At 38.1% G+C, this 16,227-nt stretch overlaps 1 protein-coding gene across 1 annotated transcript in view; it reads right to left on the bottom strand.

Moving 5' to 3' along the window:
* The window catches only part of fstl5 (follistatin-like 5), a 225,944-nt gene that overhangs the window by 64,490 nt on the left and 145,227 nt on the right, over nucleotides 1-16,227 (bottom strand). The window contains exon 7 of the mRNA XM_036568782.1: nucleotides 8,402-8,568. Within this exon, the coding sequence (XP_036424675.1) occupies nucleotides 8,402-8,568 (167 nt within the window). The remainder of the gene's footprint in view (nucleotides 1-8,401; nucleotides 8,569-16,227) is intronic.

The following is a 16,227-nucleotide window of genomic DNA, read 5'->3' as shown; positions in this document are numbered from 1 at the left end:
CTTCTGCCACAAGACTGCTTATCTGACCAGTGTTTATATAAGAAAAGCCCCTACTGTGAGGGTGTTTGTTGGTGTGGCTCTGTTACGCAGTGGGAGGGGGATTTTGCTGGCATAGTTTGGGTCACTGTAAATCAATACAATTTATGGGAGTGGTCTTTTCCAGGATGATGATGCCCCATTCTCAGGGCACAAGGGGTCATTGAATGGTTTGATGAGCATGAAAATGATGAAAATCACCTGCTATGGCCTTCACCGCCACTAGATCTCAACTCAATGGAATACCTATTTTGATTTTGGACCAGCAGGTTAGAGTGTGCTCTCCACCACCATCATCATCAAAACACCCACTGAGGGTTAGGGTTAGATTCTATTATATCTTGTAGATCCTATCACAAAGTGGATTGAAGCTGTTCTGGTTCTCATGGTAGCCAAACACTTTTTGTTGGTTTTTCTTTTAATTTGTTCCACATACGTGCCTATATGTTAGTAATAATTATTAGTAATAATAGTAGAATATTAAACACTGTTATTTTTGAGTTTTCAAGTCTGCTGCTTCCCTGTTACAGATACTGCACAGCATGTGTGGGAGTGGAGGCTGTAAGCTGTAGTGTGCTTTCTCCTTTGGTGCATGGTTGGTGTTCAGCCTCAGAGCACAATGGGAATTGATGGTGTCATTTTTGCTAGCAGCGCTGTGTATTTTTTCGCCCTCCTAAATGAAAAAAGGTGACAAAACACCACCATTCTCTCCCTCGTTCCCTCCTCTCTCCTTCACTTTCTCCTCTCTTGACTTACTCTACTCTTTCTTCCATACACACTACAGTATTGAGGTGGGGGGAGGGGTGGATATGGGAACAGAAATGTTAAGCTGGCTGAATATTAATAGATGACAATCTCTCTAAAGACCAAATATGGCCCCCGGCTGGCCTTTCTCTTTTCACTCTCCTCTGCATGACCTAACCAGCACTAAAAAAAAATCACATGAAATCAACTGCAGGCAGCAGATGGAATACATAGGTTTAGAAGAGAAAAGAGAAAGGAAAAATATGATGACATGGGCAACTACCCTGACACCCTGCCCTCTACACTATCAGAAATAAAGATACAAAACTGTCACTGGGGCGGGTACACCTCAAGGGTACATCTCAGTACCTTTAGTCAAAGAAAATAATTGTACCATAATCTGTTGAAATTAGGCTTTTTATTTTATTGTTCTGTTTTAAAACATTCGGTTATGAAAAGGTACAAATATGTACTTTTCACCTGGAAAAACCTATTGAAGGTGCACAGTTGGACCCTAAAACCACTGTTGTACCTTTGAGGGTACATTTACACTGTTTGTACCTTGACGAATGAAAAATGTACCTGCACAGAACCTTTATTTAGTGCAATCATCCCTGTCTTTGGTGCTCTACAGAGTAGTCTGGTGTCTTTTTAGAACTGCCCACTTTGACAGGAAGGGACAATTTCACTGACGAACTGCAAAATGACCAATTGCAGTTGTTTAAAATGACTTGCAGAGGCAAGTAATTGCTATGGTGCTACAACATGAGGGAAACAATAGCTCGGCAACTACCATGAAATGCTATGTCATTAATACTAAACAAACACTTTTCAAAGACAGGATTCAGTGAACTTCACAGCTCTTGTTCAATTCAGCATCTATATTTGGCTCCAAATCGACTCATTGTTGTCTCAGTGTGTGGACCAACTGCTTGCTGCTGGCAATTAGCAAGGATTTAGCTTTGAATAATAAAAGTTTGTTTCCCATGGAAGTGCAGATAGTCAGTGAGCGTGTACCTGACGAAATTCTGATAGGTGTGGATAGAGTAAAGAGAATAAGTCCTGAAAAAAGTTTCGAAGTAATGCCAGACCTGATCAGCTTCAGGGCTTTGTGATGGTGATGGTAAGGCTTGTAGGCATGCAGTCCTGGACAGGTGAAGAAACCTACCTGTGATGGGATCTGTTGGGAGCAAATCAGTACAGACAGCAGGTTAAGACAAACTAGATTAAAAGAACCCTTTCAAGGCAGAGTAAATCATGTTCAGTGTAAACTCAGTAAAGGTAACACCAGTAAAGTGTTTTCAGTGAACTGATTAAATAAAGGCATCTACTATACTATGGATTTTAAGAATGTCATTGGTAGTCAGTGGTACATCATTGGCCAGAGACCTTCCATTTATTTCCAGATTCTTCTTAAGCAATAGGATCTCACAATTTACCTCATGTTACTGGTCTGAAAAGCTATGGATAGTTTGAAAATATAAGGACGCCTAACGAAAAATCATTAAATTTACACAATTTCCACTTACTACAGATGCAGTCATGTCTGGTGTTCAAATTTTGCTACTTTAGTTTAGCACTGGACCAACACAAGTCAATAGCACCGAAATCTTTTTGAGAAATACATCCCTAAAGCTCAAACTGCATCAAAAGTCTTCAGTAAAGTTGCACTGACTTGTGAAAGTGGTTTAGTACAGAGTATTGTGACTTGTGACAGACTTGTGAACTGTAAGAATGAACACAACTTTACCGCTGAGCAGTGAAGGCAGCCACTTTAGACAACATTCATCCTGACTCCCCTTTGTGTGCACACAAATCATGCAGGCTTATCGATGGCAAAAAATTACTTTTGTGATTTATGTTGTTTCGTTTTTATAAGTAAATGTTAACATGTTTTTTTCCAACTGAAAGATACATGTTTCAAAAAAAGAAAAAAGTCAAATTCTGGAGAGGAGGTGGAATTCAGCACAACATATGTTGTCTGACGTGGCTGTCCACTGTGTTCAGACTATACAATGTTTTGTCCATTCTTATAGCTCACAGTAAGTCATGTCACACGCTAAACCACATTGACAAGTCTGTGCGACCTTAATGAATACCTGGATGAGGTTCGGGCAGGTTGAGAGACGTTTTTGGGTTGTATTTATGGATAAGATTATTGACTTCTAGCATTTGTGAAGCTAAAGAAGCAAAATTTTGTTCCCCAAACACGTCTTGGCTGATCGCCTACATCTGAGATAAGTGGAAAATTAGTTTGATTTTTCGCCAGACATTTCCTTCATAAAGTTATGATTGGCACAAAATTAGCAACCTTTTTCTTACAATTACATTTGAAATCCAGTAAAAATTGCTCACACACATTAAAGATCCTATAAACTGTTCATGTATTCAGGTTATCTGTATGTCTGAATTTCATTAAAACTCATAAATTCCACATATGTATGAAATTTATTCATATGAGTAACAGAAGAGTGACAAGTTCTAGGAACATAGTTTGAAAAAGTTTCCTACTGTTAAGACATTTGCAAGCAAACTCGTGCCATGCGTCAAACTGCAAGAAAAAATTTGAATGTGTTTTCCATTTATTCAGCAGCAGGTCATATCACTGGCTGTGCAGTCCCTGGTCCCTCCCTGAAAGAATCCTAATGGGCCCAGCTGTGTACAGTGATGCAACACGCGGCAAGAGCCTTCATTTTCACGTTTAACGTGCTTAAGCGGCTTTTGCTTCGAGCCCTGCTCAGGATGATCTGGAAATCCACTCATTTTTGGGTGGTTGCCGCAGGTGTGTGAACATTTTCACGCTTCTTATCGTGGGCTGGTTAAAAAGTCAGACGAGAGAAACATCATCTGAAAAACTACATTTGGGCTAATCCAGAATGAGTGATTCAATTCTGATAGCACGGCTCAGCCAGGGAGTAATAATTTATAGTATCTGTGTCATAACATCCAGCAGTTTCATGATAAGTCATGAATGATTAATGTTAGGGCAAAGCGGTTACAATTTCCTTCGAAGCCCAAAAATTGATGCTTAATATGATTCCTATAAATTCTGCATAAGATCAAATTGGCCAATCGATGTTGGGTATATTTAGTAGTTGTGGACTGTTATGGCCATTATTGAACTGTGTTTTCTAGAAGTAAGCAGCTTTAAATAAGACTTACACTTCTCCTACACTTGTCATCATATATCACTGTTTTTAGCATTCTATCTAGCACCGAAAAGGGTCTCTTAAACTGTTACAATTTCAAACTTGTAACAATAAAATAACTCTTTCTGGTGCTATGTAGAAACCTTTTCAAAAACGTTCTATATAGAACCATATACAACACATTCTTGGTCAATCTGAAGAACGATTTCACCATTCAAAGAACGTTTAAGCATGCAAATGGTTCTTTAAGCGTTCATGGTTCTATATAAAACCACAGTATTTTGTAAAGACCCCTAACGAACCATCATCAAGAGTGTAGACTTAGGTAGGTTTATAAAAAAAGTATATATATATATTTTGTCCTTTAAACTGTGTAAATGTCATGATGAGTGGACTAAAAGAAGCAGCCTAAAATTACTTGAAAAAAAGTATATAAACTTTTTGCTTATATATATATATATATATATATATATATATATATATATATATATATAGGCAGTTTAGGTCAATTAATGGAAGTAAATGGCACATTTTATATTTTATGGTTTTATTTTTTCTCGATGTCTTAAAATCAGCAACAAAAGTTTGTTTCCTGTTTGTTCACATATTTATCACTTTTAAAGTCCCCAAGAAATGGCAAGAAATTGAAAAGAAATGTTGAAAAGAAGACCTTGATCTCCAGGATCACTGCTTGAGCCAAAAATAGATACATGTGATGAATGAATGTGAGGCTGCAGCATGAGCAGGACGCACAGAGCATGGCCTTCGTGAGTGCAGCCTGGGAGCTATAAAGCTTGTGCGATGATGCTAAAGTGCTGGAGGGGGCAGGCTGCTTCAGGGCCGTGAGGAAAAGTTTCTCCACAGAGACTGATCCTACAGAAGCTCAGCTGATATTTCATGAGCTTTAAGACGGAGGCTGCAGATTATTTACAGCCAAAGGTGCAAAAACACGGCTCTACCGACCCGGAGTGAGTGATCTCAGCGTATGACTGATGAACAGACTGAGGTCTCTGAGGTCTGCAGGTGGAGCTCAGGGAGTTTGGAGACAGAGATGGATCTTGGCAGCCTGGAGCTTCTCACAGACTTTAGGGGCCCATCAGCATTTAATGTTTTTGGGAGCGGCTAGTGCTATTGCAGACCACAGAGTTGACTCGCTTATAGATATAGGACACCAGGAATGCAAAAATACCTGTGCACATGCACAAACGTTCATAACAGTTCAATGTTTGTAATCAACTATTGACCAAAAGATATTTTTAGATGTTTTATTCGCATCTCAGCAAGAAATTATTAAACGTCCAATATTTTTGGTCAAATTATCTGTGGCAAATTTTGATCTTTACTTCTGGACATTATTGATTCTAACTGCATTCTTGACCCTATAAAGCATTCCCTATTCTGGGTTCACCTACAATTTTGACCTTTTTCAGCTTCTAATTGTTTGAAAAGGTATTATTTTATATTTGTGTTTGCAAACAAGTTTGTTTAATATTTTTGAAAACACTGATTTAACTGATCGATTCCAAAGTTCCAAATTTATTTTGGGGAATTTTTTTTTTGTTTTTTTTGTTTTTATTTTTCTGTATTTCTAGTGAGAGTAAAAATGTTTTAAATGTTGATTTACTGTCTCAAAAAAATACTTTTTTTAAATTTAGAGTTATTATCTCAAAATAATCACTTATGTTTGGGGATATAGGAAGTGGGAATGCTGAGTGTGAGGAGGGTGCAGTAGCACCCCCAGATTTAAAGGACTACAACTGTTAATATTAATAATACTACTACTATTACTACTACTACTACTACTACTAATAATAATAATAATAAAGTTCTGAGCTTTATAATAATTCAAGCATATTAAAGTACCACATGTGCCTGTTTAAGAGTGGAGTTTTTACATTGTATTTATAGGCTTTTAAAAGCTGCAGTAGCCATGCACCGTTTAAGTTAATGAGCCAAATTGCTTCTTTTGCCAGCTGTTGGCCTCTCTGGGGGCTCGCTGTTAAATCACACTCTGGTTGAGGTGCAAAGAGGGAAAGTGAGTTATAGACCAGTTCTGAGCCCCAAAGCAGCTTAATATTGTTTTTAAACTTCAAACAAATAGTCTAATCTTCCAGTGTTAAATCTCATCATGTGACTGTGGGCGTGACATAGTGAGATACTGCACCACAGATCAACAATCTGAGTGTTCACCACAGAGAGCAACACCACAGAGAGTGTATGAGTGGTTTAATTTGTCAACTATAAGTGTATGTTGTCATCTCTCACTACATTATAGCACGTTATGACACAATCTGTTTGGTGTAAATTAGCAAAAAAAAAATTCCAGTTAAAAAAGGCAACTTATTTTGCTCAATGTCAGCGCTTACATCACATATATGTTGCTTGAAGCCTCAGCATCCCCAGCTTAAAAAACCTTCCCACATCCCTGCTTATGTTCTCAGTATTTTGATGTAGTATGTCTGAAAACTTTCACAACATTGTCACTTAGTGTCTGAAAATAAGGACTTTTTTTTTTTACTTCAAAAGATTGAATTACTATCCCAAAATAATGACATGTTGTCTCAAATTCTTGACTTACTATTTTGAAATATTGAGTTGTTTTCTAAAAGTAGTATCTTGAATTTTGAAATTTTGCAAAATGTTGATTTATGGACAAGGGGCTCCAAGTTTTATTACACACTTCTATAACATACGAAGAGCTCAGCCAGTTTGCATTGAAGTCCCTGTATTTATTGAATAAATATGTATGTAATAAGCCTGTGATTTTAAGGGGTTAATTATCTTACGGACTCATGATTTTGTGTTACTAAGAAATGTCAACATAATGTATTGAAACAGGGGGTTATTTAATTAAAAAAATAATAAAAGTCAATGTAATAAGTGATTATTTTGAGATTCACAAAACGTTATTACACCTACAGAATAAAAATGTTGAGAAAATAAGTCATTGTTTTAGCTTAAACAGAACATTAATGTCGAAAAGCACACAAAAATGTACAAAAAATAAATGCAGTGGGACAAAACTGAACACTGCATAGAAATGGCATAAAACCTCCTACAACGCAGGATGGATGGAGCTTTCTCTCTGGTTCTTGTGTCAGCATCTCTTCATATTTCTTAGCGATCATCCATTCTGTTCTTTCTTTACACATTTTCCCTCAAAGCATCTTCGTCTCCTATAGTGAGCGTTTTGGCAGGCTAACTCAGTCGGAGTAAAAGGCTGACAAAGCTGCTCTGCTCACCTTAAGCACTTTCTGTTGGGCCTCTACTCATATTAATGGGATCCTTTATTGAGCTGGAGCTATGATGAATGATACAGTCTGTACATACACAAGCTCACACCTTCCTTCACTAACACACTATCACTCGCTGCTTGTTGAGGGTGTTGTGCAGTCTGGCCTCAATATGTGTGTGTGTTGAGCCTGAGGCAGCGTGGAATAGTGATTTACTTTTACTTCCGAATCCATTTTCTCTGCTCGTCTCTCCTGGAAACATTGGTTTTATTTGGTGTATGTGATTTATCATAGTTTGACGTGTTTTGTCATTATCATAATCAGTCTCGATAAATCATGGGCTGACCGACAACAGTTATAAAAAAAAAAAGCTACTAGAAATGTTCAACAGACACACACACACACACACACACACACACACACACACACACACACATATAAATATGTGTACAACATATATATATATATATTATGCCTGATCGGTGTATATATACATATATATATATATATATATACACCGATCAGGCATAACATTATGACCACCTCCTTGTTTCTACGCTCATTGTCCATTTTATCAGCTCCACTTACTATATAGGTGCACTTTGTAGTTCTACAGTTACAGACTGTAGTCCATCTGTTTCTCTGATACTTTGTTAGCCCCCTTTTAACCTGTTCTTCAGTGGTCAGGACCCCCATGGACCCTCATAGAGCAGGTACTATTTGGGTGGTGGATCATTCTCAGCACTGCAGTAACACTGACGTGGTGGTGGTGTGTTAGTGTGTGTTGCACTGGTACAAGTGGATCAGACACAGTGGTGCTGCTGGAGTTTTTAAACACTGTGTCCACTCACTGTCCACTCTATTAGACACTCCTACCTTGTGAGTCCACCTTGTAGATGTAAAATCAGAGACGATAGCTCATCTGCTGCTGTACAGTTTGTGTTGGTCATCCTCTAGTCCTTCATCAGTGGTCACAGGACGCTGCCCACAGGACGCTGTTGGCTGGATATTTTTGGTTGGTGGACTATTCTCAGTCCAGCAGTGGCACTGAGGTGTTTAAAAACTCCAGCAGCACTGCTGTGTCTGATCCACTCAGACCAGCACAGTACACACAAACCACCATTAGCATTTCTGTAGCATTTCTGTTGGTCCATTCAGCACAGGAATAAAAAGGAATAAAAGGAGTGTGAGAGGTCTCAGTGCTGAAGGAATGAGTGTGTGTTGAGAGGTGTTACTCACGTTGATGTCCTCCAGTTGCAGCGTGTTGAGGGAGTGGTTGTTGCGTCTCCAGATAATTGGCGGCCGCTGCTCGCCCGTGATGCCGCATGTCAGCACCACGCTCTGACCCACCGTTACCGTGGTGATGCTCACTTTCTGCTCCTCAGCAAGACTCAGCTGATACACCTCTGAAAAAAGAGTGTGAGAGGGGAGTCAGAGTGTGTTTCAGGACCAGATCAGTACCAGATCAAAATGAAATAGTTTTGAAATATTATGGTACTGCTAGTTTCACAGAGTGCTAATTGCTCTTCACAACACTACAAAACTTTGTAACTCTATTTCTTTCCTTTTTTTAAGCATTTGAAAATACAGCTGTCTTTTATTTATTTGAAAGTTCATGATGAATGGAAAAATACAAATGGTTCCAAATTACATAGAATAAAATGATGTACAGTATTCCATAATGCACCACTGTATCCCTCAACCTCATCAGTTTGACCGAATCCACAATTTTATATCATTTTCATGTTTTTCTTACAGTGTTCTTTCACTACAATACCCAGCATGCATTATACAACTACTGGGAATCCCTGTGGTGTCAGCCAATCTCGAATGCTAGCTTAGTCAACTAAGCTAGCATTAGTGTAACCTTGATTGTCAAGATCATACAATCTACATTCAAGTTTTTTGTTTTTTTTTATCTCTTCAGCCACAGAAAATAGACAAACAGAGGCAAGATATCTAGACAGCCAGCATTGGTATTAATAACAAAGAACTTTCAAAAACTGTGTGAATGAGGAGAACGTTCTAGAACAAGGGCAATGAGGAGATCAGTGTAGAACAGTGTGAAACTTGAAAAAAGTTGTGGACTGGGGAGGCATTTGTAGAGCTGTTTAAATGGAGAAACATTCTACAAGGGTGTGAGACAGGCTAGAACATTCTAGAACAGGGTATGATCGGTGAAATCATTCAAAAACAATGTGAGATGCAAAGAATGGGCCTCATTCACCAAAAACCCACTTACACAGTTTTCACGAAGATTCTGACATTCACCAATGTTTTCTTATTTGGGATTTGTTATTAGGTAAGAAGTTCTGCGCTTTAAGAACACATCATGAATCTGACGTAGATGTTTTTTGAGGACCAGCATTGCTAAATGTAGCCTGAAGCTTTTAGCTTATTGTCCTCCATATCTGACAAGTCATTTCTGCCATTTGGAATTCATGCATCTGCAGAGCAATGATGATCTGATGATAGTTGTGAGAGTTGTCGTCTCAGCACTAATGTTAGCTGTCTGGAAAATCAAAACAAATCACCTAAAAAAATCCACCTCAAAGTATTAGTTTTTCAAAAATCCCTCCTACCTTCAAGATATATCATCAGAAGGGGGTGGTCCTAGTCTTTAAACTGGGAATTCTCCCTCTAGAAACTACTGCGGCACCGTTGTTGGATGTGAGTAGGCATGTTTTCTCGACTTGACTACTGTAATGCTTTTTTCACAGGACTTCCTGCAAGCACAACCAACAAACTACAACTTTCGCAAAACTCAGCAGCAACAATATTAACACAGACTAGAAAACAGGATCATATTAGAGCAGCTTTAGCATCACTGCACTGGCTGCCTGTTTCCTTTAGAATTGACCATAAAATTTTACTACTTAATAGTTCAGCACCTTCATACCTCTCTGAGTGCCTGATTGAATATGTTTCACATCAAGCTTTAAGATCATCTAGTGCTGCTTCTCTATATTCCACATATGAAAATTAAAAAGACAGCAGAGGCAGCGTTTTGTTTTTATGCACCAAAGATCTGGAACACGTTACCTATAAACATCAGTCAGGGTCCTTCTGTCTGTGTTATTGTTGGCCTTAGTATCTTTTTAAAACTTGAAAAAAGTTACTAGAAAGTTTAGAGATTTAACATTGTGTATATGTATCCATGTGGGTTTGCACATACTTATACTGAATGAGTCTAAAGTGTCATTTAGGATTCAAGGAGCAGTTCAATTAGCTGCTATCGAGTTAGAGAGGCATGAGGCAGCTATTTTATCTGCTGTTCTAAAAATTGTCATCATAAAAGGGAATAAATGAATCTACACACTCAAGAACAACAGACACTAGGAAATTAAACCAGGTCACATAAACGTAACACAGGTTAGAAATACATTGTTGTTAGCATGAAGAGCTGTTTATAAATAACAGGAATATACTTCACACTTCAGTTGGTTTTACTGTTACTGAAGCAAATCAATAATATCCATTACCATAGTGATACGAATCACATTCTGAACGTGTATAGAACTAAAGAAACAAATTAAACTCCACTTACACACAGGTGAAACTGAGGAATGAGCCAAACACTGACTGCAACAACCTCCCCAATAGAACCAATTCAACCCCTTTTTACTCCTCTTTAAATAAAACCCGTCATATTTGAAATACCTCACTGTATCTGTAAAGCATGGCACACTGGCTGAACAACTGACCCAATATAATGTTAGCAGCAGGCTTTATATTCTTATAAATAAGAAAAGACAACCAAATGAATGTTGTAGAATGACATGAATAGGAACTTTTGAAAACTGTGTGAATGAGGAGAATGTTCTAGAACAGGGTGAATGGGGAGATCTGTGTGGAACAGTGTAAAACAGAGGAAAATAACTGAGTATTGTGAACTGGGGTGGCTTTGTAGAGCTGTGTGAATAGAGGAGAACATTCTAGAATATTGTGAAAATAGGTTAGATCATTCTAGAACAGGGCATGATGGGTGAGATCTTTCAAAAACAATGTCAGACGGGGAGAATGTTCTAGAACAGTGTGAAAGAGGGACACACTGTAGAAAAGTGTGAGAATGGAGAACATTCTAAAACAGTGTGAGATATGTTAGATCATTCTAGAACAGGGTATGATTGGTGAGATCATACAAGAACAATGCCAGATGGGGAGAAGGTTCTAGAACAGTGTGAATGAGGGACACAGCTGTAGAGCAGTGTGAGTACTGTAAACATTCTAGAAAAGGATGAATAGAGGAGAACATTCTAGAACAGTGTGAGATGGGTTAGATCATTCTAGAACAGGGCATGATGGGTGGAATCGTTCAAAAACAAAGCAAGATGGGAAGAATGTTCTAGAACAGGGTGAATTAGGGACACAGCTGTAGAGCAGTGTAAGAACAAAGAACATTCTAGAAAAGCGTGAATAGAGGGAGAACATTCTAGGACAGGATGAAATGGGCTAGATCACTATAGAACTTGGTATGATTAGTGAGATCATTTGAAAACAATGTGAGATGAGGAGAATGTTCTAGAACAGTGTGAATGAGTACACACTGTAGAACAGTGCGAGTATGGAGAAGCGTGGGAATATAGGAGAACATTCTAGAACAGCATGGGATGGGCTAGATCACTATAGAACCAGGTATGCATGGTGAGATCATTCTAGAACTAATAGATAGGGCTAGAGCGTTCGAATACAGGTATTGCACACCAGACCAACCTTTGGATTTAGTGGAGAGTGTTGGATTGCAAGCACCAAATTTTGAGCTGGGCAGTTAGAATGCTATAGGCAGACACTTGTTGCAAAGTTTATCTGTTACTGTCCATTACTTTCTCCAGTATCTGCAGAGCAGAGCAGGAGGTTATACTTCAAAAACCCAATCACAATGAATTATATGGGAATGTTGTCATTTTTAAATCACCTAATCAAAATTGCATAAACATTTTTCACTTGTCCATCAGAATTTTGTAACAGTTTAGTATCGCGCAGCTCCTTCCAATTACAATGTAGCAGAAGATGTTCAGTATAGGCTGTTTCACCATTTGTGTCTGTTCTAGCTTGGAAAAAGGTAACAGTGAACAAGCGTGTGATGAATAAGGGGAAAGAGTTTATGATTTTAAAGATATTTTTATGTATAGAGTAGTTTGGAACTGGATATTGGATCTCCAGTAAGGTTGATTTAGTGGGACAGTTACTTGTGTAAAAGGTTAATGGCCGTTGTCCAGATCAGGTCTTATTGAATGTTCTTGTGTTTGATAGAAGTAGACATTTTTTTTCCATAGATATATGATCTATTAGTGAATTTGTCCAGTGAGTGATAGTAATGGTGTTTTTTGACTTCCAGTTTGAGAATGAGATAATCGTCAATGTTTTGATTATATATGAACAGTTAAGGATATTTCTAAACAGAAGAGTAAGTTCTGTGTAATCACACATTGGAATCAGTTTGCAGTTAATACACCAGTCATTATTACTCAAGTCTAAAATATAAAACTGCCAATAATGCTAATAATAATAATAATAATAATAATAATAATAAATTATAAATAACAAATTCTTTTGTTTATTTTTTTTTACCTCAATTGAAGGTGCAAAACAAAAAAATCTTTGGTCTTGATATCATTTGTATGTCTACCAGTTTCTAAGTGGGCCTATCAATATAACCGGGTGGACAAGGCCCCCTGAGGCCCACCCACAGCAGCTGGCATGGTCAAGTGATCAGGGTTTTACTGCTTTACTGCCAGAGCCATAACTTATTAAGAAACTTTGTGACTATATTGAGAATGAGTTTGTAGTAAGCAACTCTAACGTTTCTCAAAAGTTTCTCAAGCTGCTAAAATTTATTGATGTCGCTGTCCAAGGTACCCACATTGTAGGCATCCACAGGGATACTTCAACCTGTTTGACCCGGTCGTACCTGGCTTCACCATGACTAACTAGTGCATTAGTAGTTCATTTTCAGCAAAAGAAACAGCCCAACATGACTTGGAAAAAAGTCTGGTTCCATTGACTTACATTAAAAGTAAAGTATGTTTTTCCCTTTTCCTGTAAAGTTACAATTTTGGAGATATGAGGTTTTCTTCCTACAACAGCAACATGTTAAATTAGAGGTTCCTAATTCAAACCACAGGGATGCTCAGACAGCACACACATTAGTTCTATTCCAGACCGCAACACAACATGAACTATGGAATCAAGGATGGTAGAATAATAATTACCTGAAGCAGTAGTGTTTTGAGCTGGAACATAATAATAATTATAATAATATAAACCAGCTGGGCATCCCCACGTACTGGCTGAGGAACCACTGTGTTAAATAATTGTGACTATTTTCGCCCATTTTATTTTAAACCTATTAAGCCAAATACCCGTTAAAGCCCTCCACTCCTAAATACCAAGTATGTAATCCCCCGCAAATTACACCCTAACTTCAGCCCACGCATTCAGTTATAATGGAGGCACATTGAGCTTTTGTCGAAAGGTTAACAAAGGCCAAACACAGCAAACAGCCCCAGTCTTTTCCACCGTGAGTCATGACAGAATAAGATCTGATATGGCACTGTCTGTGCAATTAAAGCAACAATTTCTCCATTTCCTGTGCCGTGGCAATTCACTGGGAAAATGTATGCATCTATTGGCAAATGTAAATGAGCAGAGTCTTCTGACTCTGACAAATGTGCTCTAATGCAGAAGCCCATCAAAAACAAGCAGCAGTATGAAGCATGATGGGATGGTCTGCAGCTATAAATTTCTCCTGTAAATATACAGCACTTTATTGATGCAACATCACCCACATTAACAAACGAATGAATTATTTAAGATATCTGACAGAGCGTAATTAAATTCGCACACATGGAAAACATAATCGAGTTCGGGTGGGAACAAATGAGAGCGGCGCTTGGTGGGGGTATCTCGAATGATTGCACAATTATGGAGTTGGGAAATTATAACAAGTCTGAGCTCAAGACAAACAAGCTTCTTTCTATGCAAGCAGCAATTCTGTCTTTTCTTCACTGCACCTTCATTAAAAGTTAATTTAACAAATTAACCTGGTTGCGTTTCCTTTTCGCTGAGTTGCCTCAAGCACAGGTGGGTAGAAGTACAGCAGTGGCCTGCACCTCCAGAAACCCTGGATTTAACATTCTGCTCTTTGAGTCATTAGTGCAGTATGAGAGCAGGCGACCAATGGGAGGAGCTGATGTGAGCGCGCTCAGTAGGGGAGTGAGAAGGAAAGCAGCAACTGAACAACCTACAGTGAGCATTTCCAGTGCATGTGCTGGAGCCGGCAGAGTGAGCTGAGCTGCATGGAACACTTTCTGATTAGTGCTGGATTGGATTTGTACAGGTGCAACATGTAACTGAAGTGCAAGTGACCATCCATTTGATCTACACTAGGGCCCATGATGATGCATCAGTTAGCTGATAGCATTAACTGATATTGGGGTCTTATATATAGGGTCCATTTCAGTGCAAAATATTTGATGGTGCATTAGAAAAAAATGTCCAATTATATAACAGATATTTTCTTTTATAGCCTGTAACCTATTATTAAGTGTTATTTTTCACCACATTCTGAATGTTTGCAGTGCTCTGCCATAAGAATTCACTCTGTATTTTCTGAGGCTGCTAATGTGTATAAGCCTACATGATAAACCATTTTTTTGACACTGAGAAAGAAGCTAAAGAGCAGAATATTCATAAATAGTGCAACAGTTGTCCGTTGTGGCTGGCCTAATAGTTACTTTACTCTAAACTATTGACTTTTGAAGTTTTAAAGAAGAAAGGACAAAGAAGAACTTCACCATCATTGGTCTCCAAGGGTTACAATGCAAAGTTGCACTAAAACCATAATATAATAATAAGTAATACCATTTTTTTGGCTATAGGTTATTTATTTATTAGATTTTGCAAAATATTTATTAGATTTTACAAAATGTATTAGAATTTACAAAATATAAAAATATCATATTAGTTATTAATATATACCATGTATAATCAGTGATGATGAATTTCCTGAATTGAATTCAGAACCATTAGCCAACTGTGTTTGCACACAGAGGAATTAGACCTCTGCATTTAACCCATCCATGCAGTTAAACACCCACATATATGCACACTAGTGAACACACACACTAGGGGGCAGTGAGCACGCTTGTCTGGAGCAGTGGGCAGCCCTATCCATGGCACCTGGGGAGCAGTTGGGGGTTAGGTGCTTTGCTCAAGGGCTGTACTGTCAGCTGAGGGTATCGAACCCATGACCTACTGGTCACAAGGCTGGTTCCCTAACCTCCAGCCCATGACTGCCCCTTGTGTGTGTGTGTGTATGTCTGTGTGTGTGTGTGTGTGTGTGTGTGTACGTACATACATATATATGTGTACAACTGCATATATCATAGCTTTTATTTCTTAACCTATATTATAAAAAATGTGTTACCTATGTTACACTATACATTGAAAAGTACGCAACACTGTGTATATTAATGTTGTTTATGAATATTTTGTTTAGTCTAATGTGTATATAATTTTTATATACTTTGTATTTATTTTTATATTTAAATACTATAAAGCAGCTACACACCTGTGTAAATGTGAAGTGACAATAAACATGATTTGATTGGATTTGACTCAGGCACGACTACTACAGGTCCTGGTCTTGACTCAAACTCAATGTGTCCAGGTCTTGGTCTTGACTAGGACCTGCCTCTCATTGTCTTGTCTACAACCACTATCTGGTAAATTAATTTTTTTGGTAAATTCTTTTGAGGAAACTGATAGACACATTATTTAGTTGTAAGAATGAGGACCTGATGTCATTACCTGTCCATGTGCGCATGAGTTTAACCTTTTAAGCCTCAAAGCTTAATGTGTAGCCTCTTTTGTTACAGAAGAAAACATGCATAGTAACTACATAGTAATTACTAAATAATTATAGTAGTTACAGAATAATAAGGCTAAAGATTAAGGCCTAAGTCCAAGGGGATGGGGAAGTTGAAATTTGACAGCATAACAGCTGTAATAAGCCTGGAATGTGCTGCCAATAAGCATTTCATTTAAAGTGAACACCTTCTGTT

Source organism: Colossoma macropomum, unplaced genomic scaffold (assembly GCF_904425465.1).
Source record: "Colossoma macropomum unplaced genomic scaffold, Colossoma_macropomum, whole genome shotgun sequence".
In the NCBI taxonomy this organism is placed as follows: Eukaryota; Metazoa; Chordata; class Actinopteri; order Characiformes; family Serrasalmidae; genus Colossoma; species Colossoma macropomum.
This window is presented reverse-complemented; position numbering and strand designations above follow the sequence as displayed.